The sequence below is a fragment of the Pseudophryne corroboree genome, chromosome 4 (genome assembly GCF_028390025.1).
Source record: "Pseudophryne corroboree isolate aPseCor3 chromosome 4, aPseCor3.hap2, whole genome shotgun sequence".
Classification (NCBI taxonomy): domain Eukaryota; kingdom Metazoa; phylum Chordata; class Amphibia; order Anura; family Myobatrachidae; genus Pseudophryne; species Pseudophryne corroboree.
Window position 1 is genome coordinate 226,542,230 of NC_086447.1, and position 18,582 is coordinate 226,560,811.

Sequence of the window (18,582 nt, forward strand, 5' to 3'; positions counted from 1 at the left end):
CTGGAATATGTAGTTTCACAACAGCTGGAGGGCCGCAGTTTGGACATGCCTGACCTAGATCCTCAGTTATTTGTTTTACCTCATCTGGTGTGTCTACCCTGTTGCATACCTTTGTGTCAGCTGCAAAAAGGCATACTTTCCCTTTAATGCCATTTGCAATGTCACCAATAAAGATATTTAAAAGCATTGGTCCAAGTACAGATCTCTGGGGTACTCCACTGGTAACATTTCCCTCCTGTGAATTCACTCCATTTACCACAACTCTCTGTTTTCTATCCTGCAACCAAGATCTTCTCCATTTAATAATCCTAGTATCCAATCCCAAGCTTCCAAGTTTATTTAGCAGTCTGCGATGTGGAACAGTGTCAAAAGCCTTACTAAAGTCTAGATAAGCTATATCTATAGCTCCACCTTTATCCATCACTTTAGTCACACAGTCAAAAAAGTCAATAAGATTTGTTTTACATGATCTCCCTCCAGTGAATCCATGCTGTATGGGATCCTGTAAATTGCTGGCTTTGAGTTAATCTACAACTCTTTCTTCTATAATTTTCCCTACTACTGATGTAAGACTCACTGGTCTATAGTTGTTTGCCTCTTCCTGCTTCCACTTTTGTGCAGTAGGACTACCAAGCCACTGAGCCCAAAGCATGGCGAGCGAAGCAAGCCCGTGAAGGTACATTTTGGGTACCCTGTTCGGGCATGGCTCCTCCCCCTGGTGGCATGGCTCCTCCCCCTGGTGACGTCAGAGGCCCCTTACCCAACTTGGATTTAGAACTAACCATGCTGATACTGCCTACTCTGAATGAGTTCCGTGGAAAGTTAGCTGCTTCCAAGGCACTAGCCAGCCCAGCACAGCAGCGACTGTAAGGCAATGTCAGTCGGCTGAAGTGTGTGCTGCTCAAGCTGCTGGCCGGTCACTCACTTTAGTTCACCTGCAGTACGGCTGTGAGCAGAGAAGCTGTGAATGCCACCAGCTGAGCAGCAGGGGGGGGAGAGAGGTGCGGGTATGAGGGGAGAGCCGGACATTAGGGGGTGCCTGTGCACACCAGACACCCTCCATGCGCACACCAATGCCGGGTGCTTCAGGCACGGAAGCATAATCCACGATAAGTGGGCTGCCAGAGCAGCGATAACACATAGGATCAGGGACTTACCCTGATCCCATGTGGGTTATTTTGCGCGATCGTGGGTCCCTTTTCCCCTGATGAAAACTGCCTGTATTACAATGCCACAATAATTACTATCAGATATCTGTCTGTTTTTATTTGGTGAAAATGGACCGGGGCTTATTGGATACTGCCCTATGTATTATGTATTGAAACTGTCTATGTGCATGTGTTTATATATTTGTATACAACTTTTGGTTTTTGATTGATGTGTTGTTACTGAACATCTATAATAAAACCGTAAGCTTATTATGCTAAAATCCCTTCCGACTAATTAATTGCACTAAGCTGTGGATCAGGGATTTACACAGCTTCCTATACTGCATGAGACACCTTCTGGAGCAGAGAAATGCACTGAAGCCTCATGTTGTTTGTATCTACTACTATCCAGTAATAACAACAACTGTCTCCACATCTATCCTCTGCGTTGCCACATCTGAACCGAGCAATTTTAAAGCACAGGACTATTGCTAGCTTCCCCACAGACCATCAACATCGGCTGAAAGATGATACACCCGATTGCACCACTGGCTCCGGTGGGCTCCTAAGGAGATCATTACCTACGGCTAAATTGATTTCTGTTCCAGCAGGCTATACATCACCGGAGGATGTGCCCCGCTTTGCTATATCACAACGCTACATATGTGCCTAACACCCAGATTCTCTTAGACAAGCCTCTTACCAGAGAACTCCGGTGAGTGACACTTTGCTGTATAGAGATTAATGGGACTGCACTTAAGGCCCATACACACTTGCCGATAAAATGAGCGACGTCGCTCATTTCCCCCTTCCTGAGCGGTGTTGCTCATTTTTTGGGCAAGTGTGTATACCGCCAGCGACGATCGATACACAGCCCCAGAGGCGGAACTACCGCCAGTGCAACCAGTGCGTTGCACTGGGGCCCGCCACTGTCCAGGGGCCCAAAGCATGTAATGAGTCAAACTGACTCATTACATGCCGCTGTGTGCTGCGGGCAACCGCTGCCCGCAGCACACAGCTGCCCGGACAGAGAGGAGAGGAGCGCAGTGGTACGGGGGAGAAGGAGTAGGAGGGAGGTGGAAGAGGGATCTGCAGCAGCGCTTTACTACTGGTTGAGGCGCTGCTGCTGCTGTCCCTCTGCTTCACTATAGGCTGTCTTCCGAGAACAGCCTATAGTGAAGCAGAGGGGCAGCAGCAGCGCCTCCACCAATAACACAGCGCTGCTGCGGCTCCCTCCTCCACCTCCTTCTCTCCTGCCCGGGAATCGTGACCAGAAGCTGCACCGAGTAGCCTGAGCCAGCGGAGAGGGTAAATATAATTCTTCTTTCTTTCTTTCTTTCTTTCTTTCTTTCTTTCTTTCTTTCTTTCTTTCTTTCTTTCTTTCTTTCTTTCCATGTACAAAAAGGGGGACTGCCTGCCGCAATGTGTAAAAAGGGGGAATCTGCTTGCCGCAATGTGTAAAAAGGGGGAATCTGCTTGCCGGAATGTGTAAAAAGGGGGAATCTGCATGCCGCAATGTGTAAAAAGGGGGAATCTGCCTGCCGCAATGTGTAAAAAGGGGGAATCTGCCTGACGTAATGTGTAAAAAGGGGGAATCTGCCTGACGCAATGTGTAAAAAGGGGGAATCTGTCTGATGTTAGGGGGAATCTGTCTGATCTGTCAGATGTTACACATCTGTGATGTGTAACAAGGGCATAATTTGAATAATGGAGACTACTGTGCACTGTTTTATGAATTGGTATTATTTTGTGGCCACACCCCTTCCCCACGAAGCCACGCCACTATGTATTTTTGCACGTGCCTACGGCGCACACTGTCCCTGTTTTGAATGCAGGGGTGGGGCTCCGATGCCGTTTATTGCACACAGTGCTAAAATGTCTAGTTACGGCACTGTTGCTAGGTATCCATTTCTCTGGCCCTGAGCAGGTCTTCCTCACCAGATCCTCTCCAGGGGTGAGGGGGTGGACTTGGATGGGATGGGGGGGCCCAAAGCATTTTGTCGCACCTGGGCCCACCGCTCGCTAGTTCTGCCACTGCACAGCCCAGTGGGTCGGCAACGATCATCGCTGTCGGCAGTACATGCAAGCTCGATCTGGACTGTCGTCCAGGAGTTGCATGCATGGCCAGTGGCTGCGTCACTAAGCGATATGAGCGGTCATATCGCTCAGTGTGTACGGGCGGCCGCCGACCGCCCGGCCCGGCAGAGGAAACTCTAGACGACATCGCTCATAGAGTGACGTTGTCTAATGTGTATGGACCTTTAGAGTCTCCACAGCATTAAACTGTATGCCATCCACTGCTGGTATTACTATTATTATGTATTTATGTGGAGACAATAAGCTGCTATTGGACAATTTATATTGTTATTTTGTTTGCTAAAACAGTGCCTCTGAGATCCATTAATACTGTATATAGCCTTTAATTTTTACATCTGTTATTAACTGTTTTTTAACTTCTGATGCAGAGTAATATTATGTTATCCTAATGTAAATATGTTGATCAATGTATCTTTCTTTTACTCTTAGTCAATAAAGTGTTACAAATTGTATACAGTGTGTTAAGTTTGTGCTACAGCAGCACCACTGTGTTCTTTCTGATAGCTTTTTTGTTAGAGGGTCTGCACATGGCTAGACAGTAGGGCAGCTACCATTGCACACTTGCTACACTGGTTATAATCACTAACTAGTGCCAGGACTGAAATATACCTTTTTACCTTTTTCAAGTTAATCAACTGTGTTTGAAAAATGTCAGGAGCTGATTGGTTGGTACGCTACCTCTCTCCACTTTATCTCTCTTCAAGGCTTAGGACCCTATTCAGCAGAGCCATAACAAGGTCTGTGCCGGCGGTGCCTTGCACACAGCGCAGATGCACTGTGGGCGCAGTACCGCCAGCAACACCCATAGCTCCGGTGTTACAGTGCCGCTGCGGGATCCCACTTCATCCCCATTGCTGGAGTTTATAGTGCAGCCCAGAGTCACCATCTCCCCCTGACGGGAGGTTAAACTAAGCCACAGACAATACTGCCCGATCCCCCCACCCCCGCTGCCACCACCGCCGAAGTACACAGTGAGCCGCGTGGACTATAATGCCCGATCCCCCCACCGGCAGAATTAAAGTGAGTGAATGCAGCTGGATAACCCTCTTCGCATCAGGATAGAGTGAGCTGCAGGATCACTGTCCTGAAGAGTTGCCGGTGCTCAATGTAACTCTGGCGGCCAGGGGTGATGGGGAGAGGGACCGGGCATTGCAGCCCAAACGGCACACTGTGTACTCCGGTGGCAGTGGGGGTGGGGGATCGGGCATTGCAGCTCAAACGGCTCACTGTGTACTCCGGTGGCAGGGGGGGTGGGGGGATCAGGCAGTATTGTCCGTGGCCTAATTTAACTTCCCGTCAGGGGGAGGGGGAAATCAGGCTGCACTATAAATGCTTGTTGTTGGGTGCTGGGGTGTCGGGCATATTTGCCCACAAGTCAGAATAAGCTCAGTGGAAGGAGTGGGGGTGTCTGGATTGCAATATAAGCTCTGGCAGTGGGGATGGGGTGGATTCGGGCATTGCTTCCTGCAGCTGCGCTGTAGCACCCGAAGGGGACTCTGTCTTCCGCACTGTGTAAAAGGGGCTATATCTGGTGTAATGTGTGTAAGTGGCACTACTGTGCGGCATGGAGATTTCTGTACAGCATAATATGAATTGGCATTATTTTGTGGCCACACCCCTATATTTTTGGTATGCACTTATGGTGTGCACTGGCCCTGTTTTGTACATGACATGGGGGGGCGCAAATGCTGTTTCTTGTAGACAGCGCTAAAATGTCTAGTTACGACACTGCTATTCAGCATCAGTTGCAGTTTATCTGAATTAGCAAAACTGCAACTGCTTGTGATCGCATGCTGGGGCCGCCCAGCATGCAAGTGGCTGCCGGCGATGCAATCACAATTTAATTAGGGATACCCCCTGCCTGTGCAGCCTGGCTGTGAAAGCAGGCGCATAGTGGCCATGTTTCCTGTCGTAGTGGCCATATGTGACTTCACGCGGCCACCCCAAAAACATCCAAGACCCGCCTGCATTCCACAATGCTATGTTGCTGCCCCTGACCACCCCGCAAATGCCTCTGCCTGTCAGTCAAGCACACGCAATATGAGTGCACACTGGCCTGAAAATCGTCAGTATGTGATCGCACTCATACTGAATAAGGCCCTTAGTACATAGGGCCCAGAATCCCAATAGATCCCACCGGTAAGTAGTGGGCTTAGGCAGGGGCGTAACCAGAAATGTGTGGGTCCTATAGCAACATTTTGAAGGAACCCCTGTCCCGATGCTTCTAGAGAGACACTTCTCTGCAATAGTTGTTCATTGTATGTCCTATAATAGTGCTCTAGTTTACTTTCTGAACTATAGTAGAACCTTAGTTAATGGTATCCCCCATAGAACTGCCCTTGTTTATTTTATAGACCATAGTATGTCACATTATATGGCTGCCAGTACACATTATACAATACAGTAGCCCTAATTCATATTACAATATACAGTGTTCACAGTTCATATTATGAAACATTAAAGGGCCCCCAGTTCATATTATGCCAGACTATGGTGGCTCCACTTCACATTGTGCCACATTACAGTGTCCAAGTTCATATTACTACATTTAACATTATAATGCCCTCCAGCTCATTTTATACCACAGTACAAGGAGCAGGTCCAGGCCCGATATATTGTAGGACGAAAGGCAAAAGTTTGTAAGGGCCCCTATGTACCACCCAAATGTGGAAAATGTATATAACACTTGTAACTTTGACAGGGAAGGTGGGCCCTTCTCAGCTCTGGACCCCTTAGCAGCTGCACTCCCTGCACCTATGGTAGCTACGCCCTTGGGGTTAGGTTTAGCCCATACTAGCTTACTTTATATTGTCCTCTCCAGAAGAAGTCCGGAGAGGACAAGCAGGTGGGCTGTGATGGGGGCGGGGCCAGAAAACTCACGTCATTCGGCCCTGCTCGCTCACGGCAAAGTGCCAAGATTTATTAATATTTTACTTAGGGGTGGGACCTAAATGATGCAGTTTACAGAATCACTTCACTAGGCCCTGTTCCCTTCACATGGACCGTGGATTTCTGTTATTGTTCACAGTAGGAATTGGGCTCGATGTGAGCGGGTGTGGGAGACTACTCGAAATATGGACCTGACCAATTGTACAATAACATTTCTTTTTTTCTGCATGTTAATTTTCACAAGTTTATCTTATTTGCTAAAGTTTGTAAATTAGTATTTACCAGTGGCAGATTTTACCTATGGGCTGCAGTGCTGCAGCTCCCTCAGTAAAATCCGTCACATCGTGATCCAGTTGCAGTCTGTGACTGCACTGCCTATACTGTGACTGGCAGTGACTTCCTATTTGAAGTGCTGCCTGCCAGTTGCCTGCAGGACAGGCAGTCCAATTGGGAGGTGTTATTTCCCTCTGGGACTGCCAGTACAGACTGCAATTAGCAAAGGCGTGCTTCCTGTGGGAAGTCACGCCCTACGTTTTGGGCAACCCTATCCGGCCTCTATGGGCTGCAGCTAATGCAGTCCATAGAAGCCGGTGTTTTGCATAAGTGCAGTCCCACCACCTCTCTCCTCCTCTCCTCCTACAGCAGGCAGCACGGACTGCAGCAGCCCTACACCTCCTAAGAGATAGGATCCACCGCTGGTATTTAGTAAACTTGACATGATTTGTATTGTAGTGATCCAAGGTCTATGCATACAGTAATGTACATGGCAATTGGGCAAAACCATGTTGCACTGCAGGTAGGGCAGATGTAACACGTGCAGAGATATTTTGATTTGGGTGGGTTATATTGTTTCTGTGCATGGTAAATATTGTCTGCTTTATTTTTACACTGCAATTTAGATTTCAGTTTGAAAACACCCCACCAAAATCTAAATCTCTGTGCACATGTGACATCTGTACAACATGGTTTTGCCCAATTGCTTACTTTTTTGGTTTGCTAACAATTCTGAATAACCACCTAAATCAAGTTGTGGTAATTCAGAGACAATATATTGGCATTCAATAAAGATTAAACCACTTAAAAGTTCACATTACACTAGGTGACTCAATGTGGGCTCCGGCCTGGCTCAAGACAGTGGTTAATAACTATTCTGATTTTTAATCAATTTAATCACATATATGCAAGCAGTGTTTAATGCAATATAAAAAAAAAACACTCAAAGATGGTAGGATGTTCAAAAAAGATCAAAAAGAACACTGTCACAAATTAATTGAAGTCACTAAGACTATCCTCACTTTGCTTTCAATATCCCTACATACAGTCCTGATCTTCACTGGCAAAATTGTTGGAGCTCATAGATCCCACAGTGTCACAGCTTTGCATTAGGGCTTGAGGATTTAAAAGTACTTATTGCACAATGGTATGGTACCTGCTGTCTCCTAAAAATGGGCACGACGTCCGCGCCTACGCATGGGCCTGCTGATGTCTGGTCCCCGGCTGCGGCATCTCATGCCCACTCTCCAGCAAGCACCCCACTGCCTTAGCTCTGCAGCATGTCTCACAACTGCCTTGAGAGAACACTCAACTCTCCAGTTCACTGCTCCGTCCACACGTCTGCTCTCTGCAATGGCTCCAGCTCAAAAACCTCCATGACCACTTCCTCTTCACACAAGGTTCTGCTAGTTCCTCAGTCTCCATCCAATCAAATCTTGCTACCTCACCACTAGAACATGTGACCGGGCTCTGGTCCACTCTGTTAACTCTCACTGTGCCAGTAAAATGTCTTTAAGTTTAGCAAACACTGGCTTTCACAATTAAAGGAGCATATGCATTTTTCTGGGGTGCCACATATGTTTGTATGGAGCTGCAATACACAAGTATTACAAGGGGCAATTATATTTATCCACTTTGGGCACTTTTTACCTTTAAAATGTTAATAAAATATTGATATAGTATGCTACCAAATAAAACACTGCTTTTAATTATTTATTTTTAAAACTGTATATTACTTGAAGAAACAAACCAGGACAAATGTCCCAGGAGCCACTGACATATGGTATAAATGTGACCACTGGCTGCTAATGGTAAAAAAACATCTTTTGTCAGGAAGGGGAAAAAAGTAGTTAGAACCTGTTATCTCCAACACAAATCAGCTTTTCTAATGTGTGTGCAATCAAAAAAGTTGTCATATTAGTCAAGCGTTTTCAGGGTATACACCCCATCGTCAGGAACACATAGAATAGTGGTACTACCCTGAGAATATTTGAATATTTAATTTTGGAACTTTATGGAATTTTTAAGAGCACCTTAGCACGTTGTCTTGATTGTGAGTGCCGGCAGACTGCGGATTTATATATATATATATATATATATATATATATACAGTATATAATAGAGAGAGCGAGATAGAGGCAGGTATAATATTTGTAATAGAACATTGCCTAATAGTAAGGGAGTTGCAACATGATTCTACCGGAATATCTGTTTACTGCTGTGATGGACATATCAGGACACTCTCAACCCTTTATAAATACAGACCTTCACTTCTAGGCATTACGTAAGGACAATGAAGCTCTTCGTTGTGTGCCTGCTCTGTCTCTTGGATTTTGGATATGTGATAGGAAAAGAGATAACATACTACATTGGAATTAGAGAGATAAATTGGGATTATGCCCCCAGCGGAATGAATACAATTTCTGGAAAATCCATTGATGATGATGAGTAAGTAACAATCACAGTATATGTGTTTTATTTGTTCAGTAGAATTGAAAAGTGCTACTTATTTACACATGTCTATGGACCGCTGACAGACTGCAAGCTGTCACATTGTACAAAGGTGATGCTTGCAGGGCCTGATTAGAAGTTGGTTGCAGGTAGCACTGCTGCTGAGTCTTTGTACTAAAATATGCAAAAGCCACAGGAGGCGTTTTAAGTTTTATGTCCACTGCAAACTTCTGTGATCCGCTGCTGTGCAACATCGGATGTACTGCGTGATCATCAGACATCCGATACTCAGGATATCCAGTTAAATAATGCAGCCGGGGCCAGTGAAGCTGCATCCAAGGATCCAGCCACTGGTTTTTGCGAGCCCTTCATTGTGCGGTGTTTGGGGCACTGAGAGCGGCATCGTAGCTCCAGATATACACAGGCGCAGTGAGGCTCCTGCGCATGTACAGATCTATAAACATATAAGCAGTGGAGCTGTGCATAAGCATTGGGTTTACGTACATCATTGATGCAATACATAATATATGAAATTTTTAATATATGCCATTAATACTGCAAGATGATTTTTTTAATTTTGAAAAAGACTGCGTCCTTTCATTCTTTCTGTGTAAATATGTCTTTCTGACAAATTCATATTAACTTGAAAATAATCAGTGGGCAATATCCAATTAGCTGTGGTGAATCACAACAGCTAATGGATTCCCCTGGGGCTTTCCAATTAGCCCCGTAAGCCGGATCCCAGGTGTTATTGCACGATAACAGGTGATTTACCGCATGGTAAAAATGGGCTGTAATTGGATAGCACAATAGTATTATCAGGCTAAAAAGCCCGTTGTTACTGTGCGGTAACTCACCGCATTCAATAGTATACCACTGTCTTTTACTGATTATTTTTTTATAGTAATGTTTTGTTAGAAATAAAATTAGCTGCAGCATCTAGAAGAGCAGCTTATTTAGTGGTCGTAAAAATAATTCTTGAGTGTAATGGATGTGTTGGTCATCTCAGATATTTCTGATGAAAATGCTACTACCTACTACCTACATACTACATGGAAAAAAAACTATGGGATTCTGTACTGGCAAAAAAATTAGGTGTTCACATAGATAACAAACTTAACAGTAGTACCCAAAGTATAAATGCAGCAAAAAAGGCAAACAAGGTATTAGCATGCATTAAGCGGGGAATTGATGCAAGGGGTGAGAGTGTTATACTCCCATTATATAAATCACTAGTGAGGCCACATCTCAAATACTGTGCACAATTATGGGCACCATACTACAAAAAAGATATCCTGGAACTAGAAAAGGTTCAGAGATGGGCGACCAAATTGATTAAGGGGATGGAGATGCTAGAATACGAAAAAGGCTTGCTAGGCATGTTTACACTGGAAAAAAGGAGATCAAGAGGGGACATGATTAACATTTACAAATATATAATGGGTCAATACACAGAGCTCGCAGGGGATTTGTTTTTGGTAAGATCATCACAAAGGACATGTGGACACCCGCATAGGTTGGAGGAGAGGAGATTTTGCACACAGAGACTGAAAGGTTTCTTCACAGTAAGGACAATACATATTTTGGAATTCCCTGCCTGAGAGAGTAGTAATGGCGGACTCGTCATTACTTTTAAGGATAGGATAGATAAATTCCTAATGGATAGTGACATACAGGGTTATGGTGGGTAAATCATGTACTATAGTACTAAAATAAAATCTTAAAAAAAACAAAGGAGCATTTTAGTTAACGTCTAAACATTCACCACTGTTAAAATTAGTGTTAAAAATATTACAGTGTAGGAGATCACTAATAGGTTGAACTCGATGGACAAATTGTTTTTTTTCAACCTCTATGTATGTATTTTACCTGTGACTTTTAATCCATTGATAGATTGCGCAGGCAGATTTGCTTGGGCTCACTGGCCCCAAGACTTTGCCTCTCACCCACCGAAGATCAATGTACAATTATGTTAGTACAGTGCATAGTACATCTAAAACACATGCTAACATATAATTGTACTACCCCGGTTCCGAGGTGCCACATAATCAGGGTTGGAATGGACCACAGAGGTACAGGGGGAAATCTCCTGTGGGCCCCACTGCCGGAGAGCCTCTCCACATCTCTCAGGTTCCAGACCATGCACTTGAATAATACACTGTTACTCTATTAGAGGGTCAATTATTTGACAGACAAGTGCCATGGAATAGTGGCTGGCATGGGTTCCTTCCACTACATTCACCTGATGGGCTGTTTGAACCCCAGTCAGACACTGCATCCACTTATATACAATGGCTGCCGAACCCTAGATAAAGTAAATAAATTCCTTGCCCATAAAAAAGGATAATTTCTAATGTCAGTTCTAATATCATATAATGTCTGTTGCTTAATAGAAACATACATTTGGTAAAACATTTACGTAGGGCCATAGGAGCTGCCATAACAGAATGATTTGGTGGTAAGTTACTGCAGCAGCAGGAGATACTTAGAGAAAACTGTACACGAATAAAAAAATATATGGCAAATACCCTCTCCAACAACTAAAAGAATGGCCCTGTGTCAAAACCCTGATGTACATCAGGGATCCTCTACTCTGGCACATCTGTAATCATCACATCTCCTGTCAGAGAAGTAATGAAAAACAAAAGCTTAGGTGCTGAATTGTAAAATATAAAATAATTAACAGTTCAAAATATCTACGTCAATGTTTCTTCCCGTCTCCGCCAATCCCCTTCGCTGTTGTAAACAAACCTCTGCACGTTTGTATAATAAAGGCAGGAAGGGAGGGTAAAAACAACTGCGCCTGGGATTAGCAGAGTGTGAAACAATATCAGTGTATAAATATATTATAAAAACCACCGTGTGTCAAAAAAACAATATTCCAATGATTGGATGCATAAAAAATATTTTTATATATAAAATATCACAATAAAGATTTCAAAATACCTTTGAGAAAGTCACGTGAGCGTGACGAAACGCGTTAGTCTCCTCCCTATTGTGCTGCTAATCCCAGGTGCAGTTGTTATTACCCTCCCTTCCTGTCAGAGAAGGTAGAAAAATGCTGAAGTCTAGTTATCACTTTTGATATTAGAAAGCACCAAGCTATGCAGAGTTCAACCTTTTCCCGTCATTTCCTTATCAGGCTTACACAGAGGTTTTTGGCCAACATACAGGAGTGTGCTTCCATAAAGGTGAGAGCAGGACAGGACAAGCACGTAGTTAGTTACTTCCAAAATAAAGGCAGAATTGAACTCCAAAGTTAGGAAATCCAAATTTTAACCATTAAGCCTAGTACACACTAGGCAATCCCCGCCTACGCCGATATTGGCGGCGGTGGGGACCCGGCGAGGTGCCGGCATTGGCAAGTGCATACACACTTGGCAATGCTGGCGAGGAACGGAGCGATGGTGGGGGGGGGGGGGGGCGTTAAACAGAACCTCCCTCGTCTGTACATGTTCAGACGAGTGAGGGGGTCATTAATGATGCGCGGGAGCATCGTTAACAACTTTGAGCATACACACTGGATGATATCAGTCCTTCTGAGTGAGATCTTTCACTTTCTCGTCTAGTGTATATGGGGCTTTACAATGGGCTGCAATTTTCTAAACTAATATAACTCCTAACTTGCAACATTGCAATAAAATTAATAATACAGGAAAGCTATTGTTTTAAAGTTTACATTATCTATTGTTTTTTAACATAGTGGCTGGTGTTTATTTCTTCTTCTAAGATGAAATTCAATATGCAAAGATAGATAACCTGTAGATTCCTCTTTGTGCGGAAATGATTAAATAGTATTATTTTTATTATTATTATTATTATTATTATTAATATTATTATTTTATTTTTAATAATCTCTGCTAATGCTTTAGCCTGTAAAATATACTAAGACAATATTACAAGCCTGGGGGTATTAAAGTCAGCATAAGGAGCATCTGGAGCGGCATGATGGCATGTAAGGGGCAAGTGGACGGATCTAATTACATAATTGGCATAGAGGGGCATATGGGGCATTAAAGTCTAATGGAATCCAGAATAAATGAATAAGAAGGTAGCTATTTGCTCACACAGACCATCAATGAAATATATTTTTCCAGTACAGTATGTTATTTCTTTTGATGGATATTCTGAATTCTTCCAGTGAGTTGCCCCATGTAATAATAAGTATTGTGAGCATAGACAATAATACCAAGTAAGATAGTCTCCTATTGGGCAATTGTATAAACACTACTGGGGTCAATTAACATATATCCACTTAATTATAAAAATATGACCAAAAGGTAGGGCCCCCAATTTTTTTCAATGATGGGCCCTTGGAACACACAGAATTAAGAATTGGTGTAATTGAGAAACCCCCTTCTCGCCTATACATTTTTTCTCAACCATTGCAATCCCAATTTTGTTAATGCACTGTATTGCACAGCCAGTTTCTACTTGCCATTGGTTTGGTTAGGAATACATTGAAACAAAGAGCATGCTGTAATAAAACTTTTCTTAATCTCATTTGTCTTTTACCACCCTACCACTTCCTACCCATTATGATATATTTCTGGATTTTGCCCCGCACATTCCCCCTTCCCCATATTTTCTTTTCACTTACAATGCACCTCTAAACAGGGGCCAATCGGCAAATTGGGGGAGAGCACGCTAAAGGTCTATTGTGCATGAGCAGTGGCTAATCTTTTATGTTGGTTTTAGGTACCATAAATATAATCCACTTTATGGGGCTGATGCAGTGTTGGATATATGCCACTTTGCCCAGTTCCTCTCTTGGGATTTTACATTGCACATGCTCAGAAAGTAGTTGTGAGTGCACGTAAATACACCCTATGCAGTCCCATATGTATTCTGGTTCTATCGCTCCTTATAAAGTGGAATCAGGTTATGATGGGGCAACCTCATGTAGGCAAAGTTCACGGATTTAGATTGATCACAAATTTACTGAAAGGGATATGTATGTATTTATTGTTAGATAGTCTCACACCCAAGTATATTTTATATGTAGACTGTAAGGGATGTGTTATAATAGATCTACAATAGCTAGGTAGACAGTCAACAGGTCGACAACACAAGATGCACATGCATTAGGTCGGTAGGTACAAAAGGTCGACAGGTACAAAAGGTGGACAGATGAAAGAATGACAGTGGTTATGGTCGACGGGTACAAATGGTCGAAAGGGTGAAAATGTTGACATGACAATGGTCAACACATAAATGGTCAACACAATCGTTTTAGGTTTTTTTAGGCAAAATTTTGTATATTCCATGTTATGTAACCACCATCATTACTAATGTGTACCCTCACTGGCTCACTTAATTCGCCCTGCTTCTCACAAGGTGACTCGTTCAGCTTGCCACAGGTTACTATTCACAATATTTGTCAACGTGGATAGTAAATCTAGCAAATGTTGGGAAAACCGGAAAAATCCCCAAAAACCTGTTTCAACCATTTGTGTGTTGAGCATTGTTATGTTGACCATCTGTAACTGTCAATCTAATGCATGTCGACAATACAGTGTTGACTTACTGACTGTTGACCAATACATTGTCGATCTATAGTAACATGCAGATACTGACTGAAATTTTACGAGCAGTGCCCTTTTATCTCTTTGTCTGTTATTTCCTAGGGGAAGGTATATAAAAGCATATTAACATAAAACGGTGGTTCTCAAACTAGGTCCTCAGGACCCCAAACAGTTTATGTTTTACAGGTCACCTAACAGATGCACAGGTGTATTCCTTACGCACCGACACATTTTAAAAGATCAACAGGTAACTATTTATTTCACTTGTGATTAAGTGTGGAAACCTGGAAACATGCACTCTGTGGGGTCCTGAGGACCGAGTTAAAGAACTTGTGTTCTAAAAGGTGCCAGATAAATGATAGCTGGATGATATAGCAATTCTCCACTTTTTCTCTTTAGATGCTTTGATAAACATCATTTCAAAAACCTTCACTCCACACTGAATTAATGTATACTTGCCAAGGTCCGCTAAAATATTACTCAAAGCAGGTGGCACTGCAGGGACTTCTTTAGTATTTAAACAATAAGAGGTTTATTACTTAAGCCAACATTACTCTTTGATCAGGGATAAATAAAAAGTACATGTATCTTACCTTTTAAACAAACTTACACTAGAGATGTGCTGCTGGCACTTTTCGTGTTTTGGTTTTGGTTCTAATTTTACTTTTGAGTTTTGGTTTTGGCTTGGTTTTGACAAAACCACCCTTTCGTGTTTTGGTTTTGGTTTTGGATCTGGATGATTGTTTTTGGGGAAAAACATAAAAACAGCTAAAAATAGGATTTTAATTACCTGCCGGTAAATCCTTTTCTCGTAGTCCGTAGAGGATGCTGGGGTCCATTTTAGTACCATGGGGTAAAGACGGTTCCACAGGAGCATTCGGCACTTTAAGACTTTTCAACAGTGACTCCTCCCTCTATGCCCCTCCTCCAGACCTCAGTATAGGAACTGTGCCCGAGGAGACGGACATTCTCGAGAGAGGAATTACTATTAAACTTGTGGCGAGATTCACACCAGCTCACACCATCCATAAACAACATGTCAGCTAACATGGCCTTTAACATAAGTCATGCCAACCAGCATGCATAACGCAACAGCAACAGCTGTTAACATCTGAACACATGAAAAATGTGCAAAAAGATAAACGTAATCAGCAGGAAAAATGAGCACTTGGCGGGCGCCCAGCATCCTCTATGGACTACGAGAAAAGGATTTACCGGCAGGTAATTAAAATCCTATTTTCTCTTACGTCCTATAGGATGCTGGGGTCCATTTTAGTACCATGGGGATATACCAAAGCTCCCAGTACGGGCGGGAAAGTGCTAATGTTCCTGCAGAACTGACTGACCAAATCTTAGGTCGTCAGCAGCCAAGGTGTCAAACTTATAAAACTTAGCAAACATGTTTGCACCTGACCAAGTAGCAGCTCGGCAGATTTGTAAAGCTGAGACACCCCGGGCAGCCGCCCAGGACGAAACCACTTTCCTTGTAGAGTGGGCTTTTACCGAAGTCGGTAACGGCAATCCTGCCGTGGAATGAGCGTGCTGAATGGTACCCCTGATCCAGCGTGCAACAGTCTGCTTAGAAGCAGGACCCCCAATCTTGTTGGGGTCATAGAGGACAAACAAAGATTCTGTTTTCCTTATTCTAGCCGTTCTTGCAACATAAATCCTCAACGCTCTGACGACATCCAAGGATTTTGAGATGGCTGAGGTGTCAGAAGCTACTGGCACACCACAGGATGGGTGATATGAAAAGAAGACACAACCTTTGGAAGAAAGTGCAGCCGTGTTCCCAGTTCAGGCCTTTCTTCATGAAATATTAAGTAAGGACTCTTGTGTGAGAGAGCTCCTAACTCAGACACCCGTCTGCCTGAGGTCAAGGCCAATATCATGACCACTTTCCAAGTGAGAAACTTTAACTCTACGTCTTGTAGAGGCTCAAACCAGTCCGATTTAAGGAACTGCAACACAACATTAAGATCCCATGGCGCCGCAGGATGCACAAAGGGAGGTTGGATGTGCAGAACCCCCTTTACGAATGTCTGGACCTCAGGAAGAGAAGCCAATTGTTTTTGAAAGAAAACTGACAAGGCCGAAATCTGAACCTTGATAGATCCTAATCTCAATCCAGCATCCACACCCGCCTGTAGAAATAGGAGAAGACATCCTAATTGAAACTCCACCGCAGGAGACTTCTTGGATTCACACCAAGATACATATTTTCTCCAAATACGATGGTAATGTTTGGACGTTACCCCTTTCCTGGCCAGAATAAATGTGGGAATTACTTAATTGGGAATACCCTAACGGGCTAGGATCTGGCGCTCAACAGCCATGCCATCAAACGCAGCCGCGGTAAGTCCTGATAAACTAACAGCCCCTGCTGAAGCAGGTCCTCACGAAGAGGAAGAGGCTGAGGATCTTCCAGTAACAACTCTTGAAGATCTGGATACCAGGCCCTCCTTGGCCAGTCTGGAGCAATGAGAATTGCTCGAACTCTTGTTCTTCTGATGATCTTGAGAACCCTTGGAACAAGTGGAAGTGGAGGGAACAGATACACTGACTGAAACATCCACTGAGTCACCAGTGCATCCACTGCTATTGCTTGTGGGTCTCTCGACCTGGAACAATATGTTGGAAGCTTCTTGTTGAGACGAGATGCCATCATGTCCACTTGAGGAACACCCCAATGACTTGTTACTTCCGCAAAGACTTCTGGGTGGAGGCCCCATTCTCCTGGATGGAGATCGTGTCTGCTGAGGAAGTCTGCTTCCCAGTTGTCCACTCCTGGAATGAAAATTGCAGACAGAGATTTTGCATGTCTTTCTGCCCAGAGGAGTATCTTTGCCACCTCTGCCATTGCCGCCCTGCTTTTTGTTCCACCTTGACGGTTTATGTAAGCTACTGCCGTTACATTGACCGACTGGATCTGTATGGGACGACCTTGAAGAAGGTGTGCCGCTTGATGAAGGCTGTTGTACACAGCTCTCAACTCCAGAATGTTTATGTGAAGGTGAGTTTCTTGACTTGACCATCTTCCTTGGAAGCTTTCTCCTTGCATGACTGCTCCCCATCCTTGGAGACTTGCATCCGTGGTCACCAGGATCCAGGCCTAAATCCCAAACCTGACTCCCTCCAGGAGGTGAGAAATTTGTAGCCACCACAGGAGCGAAATTCTGGCTTTCGCTGACAAGATTATCCTTTTATGCATGTGGAGATGCGACCCTGACCACTTGTCCAGTAGGTCCCACTGGAAGACCCTGGCATGGAATCTGCCATATTGTAGCACCTTGTAAGCCGCTACCATTTTCCCCAACAGGCGAATGCACTGATGAATTTATACTGTTCTTGTTCTCAAAAGTTGTTTGACCATGCTCTGGATCTCCTGAGCCTTTTCCACAGGTAGAAATATTCTCTGTACCTCGGCGTCCAGTATCATTCCCAAAAATGATAATCTCATTGTCGGTTCAAACTGGGATTTTGGAAAGTTGATGATCCAACCATGCTGTTGAAGCACCTTCAGGGATTATGCTATGTTCTGGAATAGCTTGTCCCTGGATCTCGCTTTTATGAGGAGATCGTCCAAGAATGGAATTATGTTGACTCCTTGTTTGCGAAGGAGTACCATCATCTCCGCCATCACCTTGGTGAATATTCTCGGAGCCGTGGAGAGCCCGAACGGTAATGTCTGGAATTGGTAGTGGCAATCCTGAACCGCAAACCTCAGGTTTGCTTGATGTGGCGGGTAAGTGGGGACATGCAAGTAAGCATCCTTGATGTCCACTGACACCAGAAATTCCTTTTCTTCCAAGCTGGAAATCACTGCTCTCAAGGATTCCATCTTGAATTTGAATCTTTTCAAATAAAGATTCAGAGATTTTAGGTTTAAAATCGGTCTGACCGAGCCATCCGGCTTCGGTACCACAAACAGGCTTGAATAAAAGCCTTGGTTCCTTTGTTCGGCAGGAACCAAGGTAATTACTTTGTCTTGACATAATTTGTGTATTGAGTTCAGGACGTTTGTGCTGTCTTGAGCAGAAACTGGCAAGGCTGATTTGAAAAATCGGCATGGGGGAAGGTCTTGAAATTCCAACTTGTAACCTTGGGATATTATCTGTAAAATCCAAGGATCCAGGTATGAGCGAAGCCAGACCTGGCTGAAAAATAGTAGACGTGCCCCCACCCCATCGCACTCCCAC

At 43.9% G+C, this 18,582-nt stretch overlaps 1 protein-coding gene and 1 long non-coding RNA gene across 3 annotated transcripts in view; one reads left to right on the top strand and one right to left on the bottom strand.

The window, feature by feature from the left end:
- LOC134909255 (uncharacterized) overlaps positions 1-7,761 on the bottom strand; it is a 55,453-nt gene extending 47,692 nt beyond the window's left edge. Inside the window, exon 1 of the long non-coding RNA XR_010175874.1 lies at positions 7,564-7,761. This is a non-coding gene — a long non-coding RNA (uncharacterized LOC134909255). The remainder of the gene's footprint in view (positions 1-7,563) is intronic.
- An 832-nt stretch (positions 7,762-8,593) lies between these two features.
- The window catches only part of LOC134909253 (ceruloplasmin-like), a 219,061-nt gene continuing 209,072 nt past the window's right edge, over positions 8,594-18,582 (top strand). The window contains exon 1 of one of the 2 annotated variants that reach the window (XM_063915952.1): positions 8,594-8,855. In XM_063915952.1, the coding sequence (XP_063772022.1) occupies positions 8,701-8,855 (155 nt within the window). In that variant the 5' untranslated portion in view covers positions 8,594-8,700. The remainder of the gene's footprint in view (positions 8,856-18,582) is intronic. The other variant, XM_063915951.1, reaches the window with a different exon arrangement.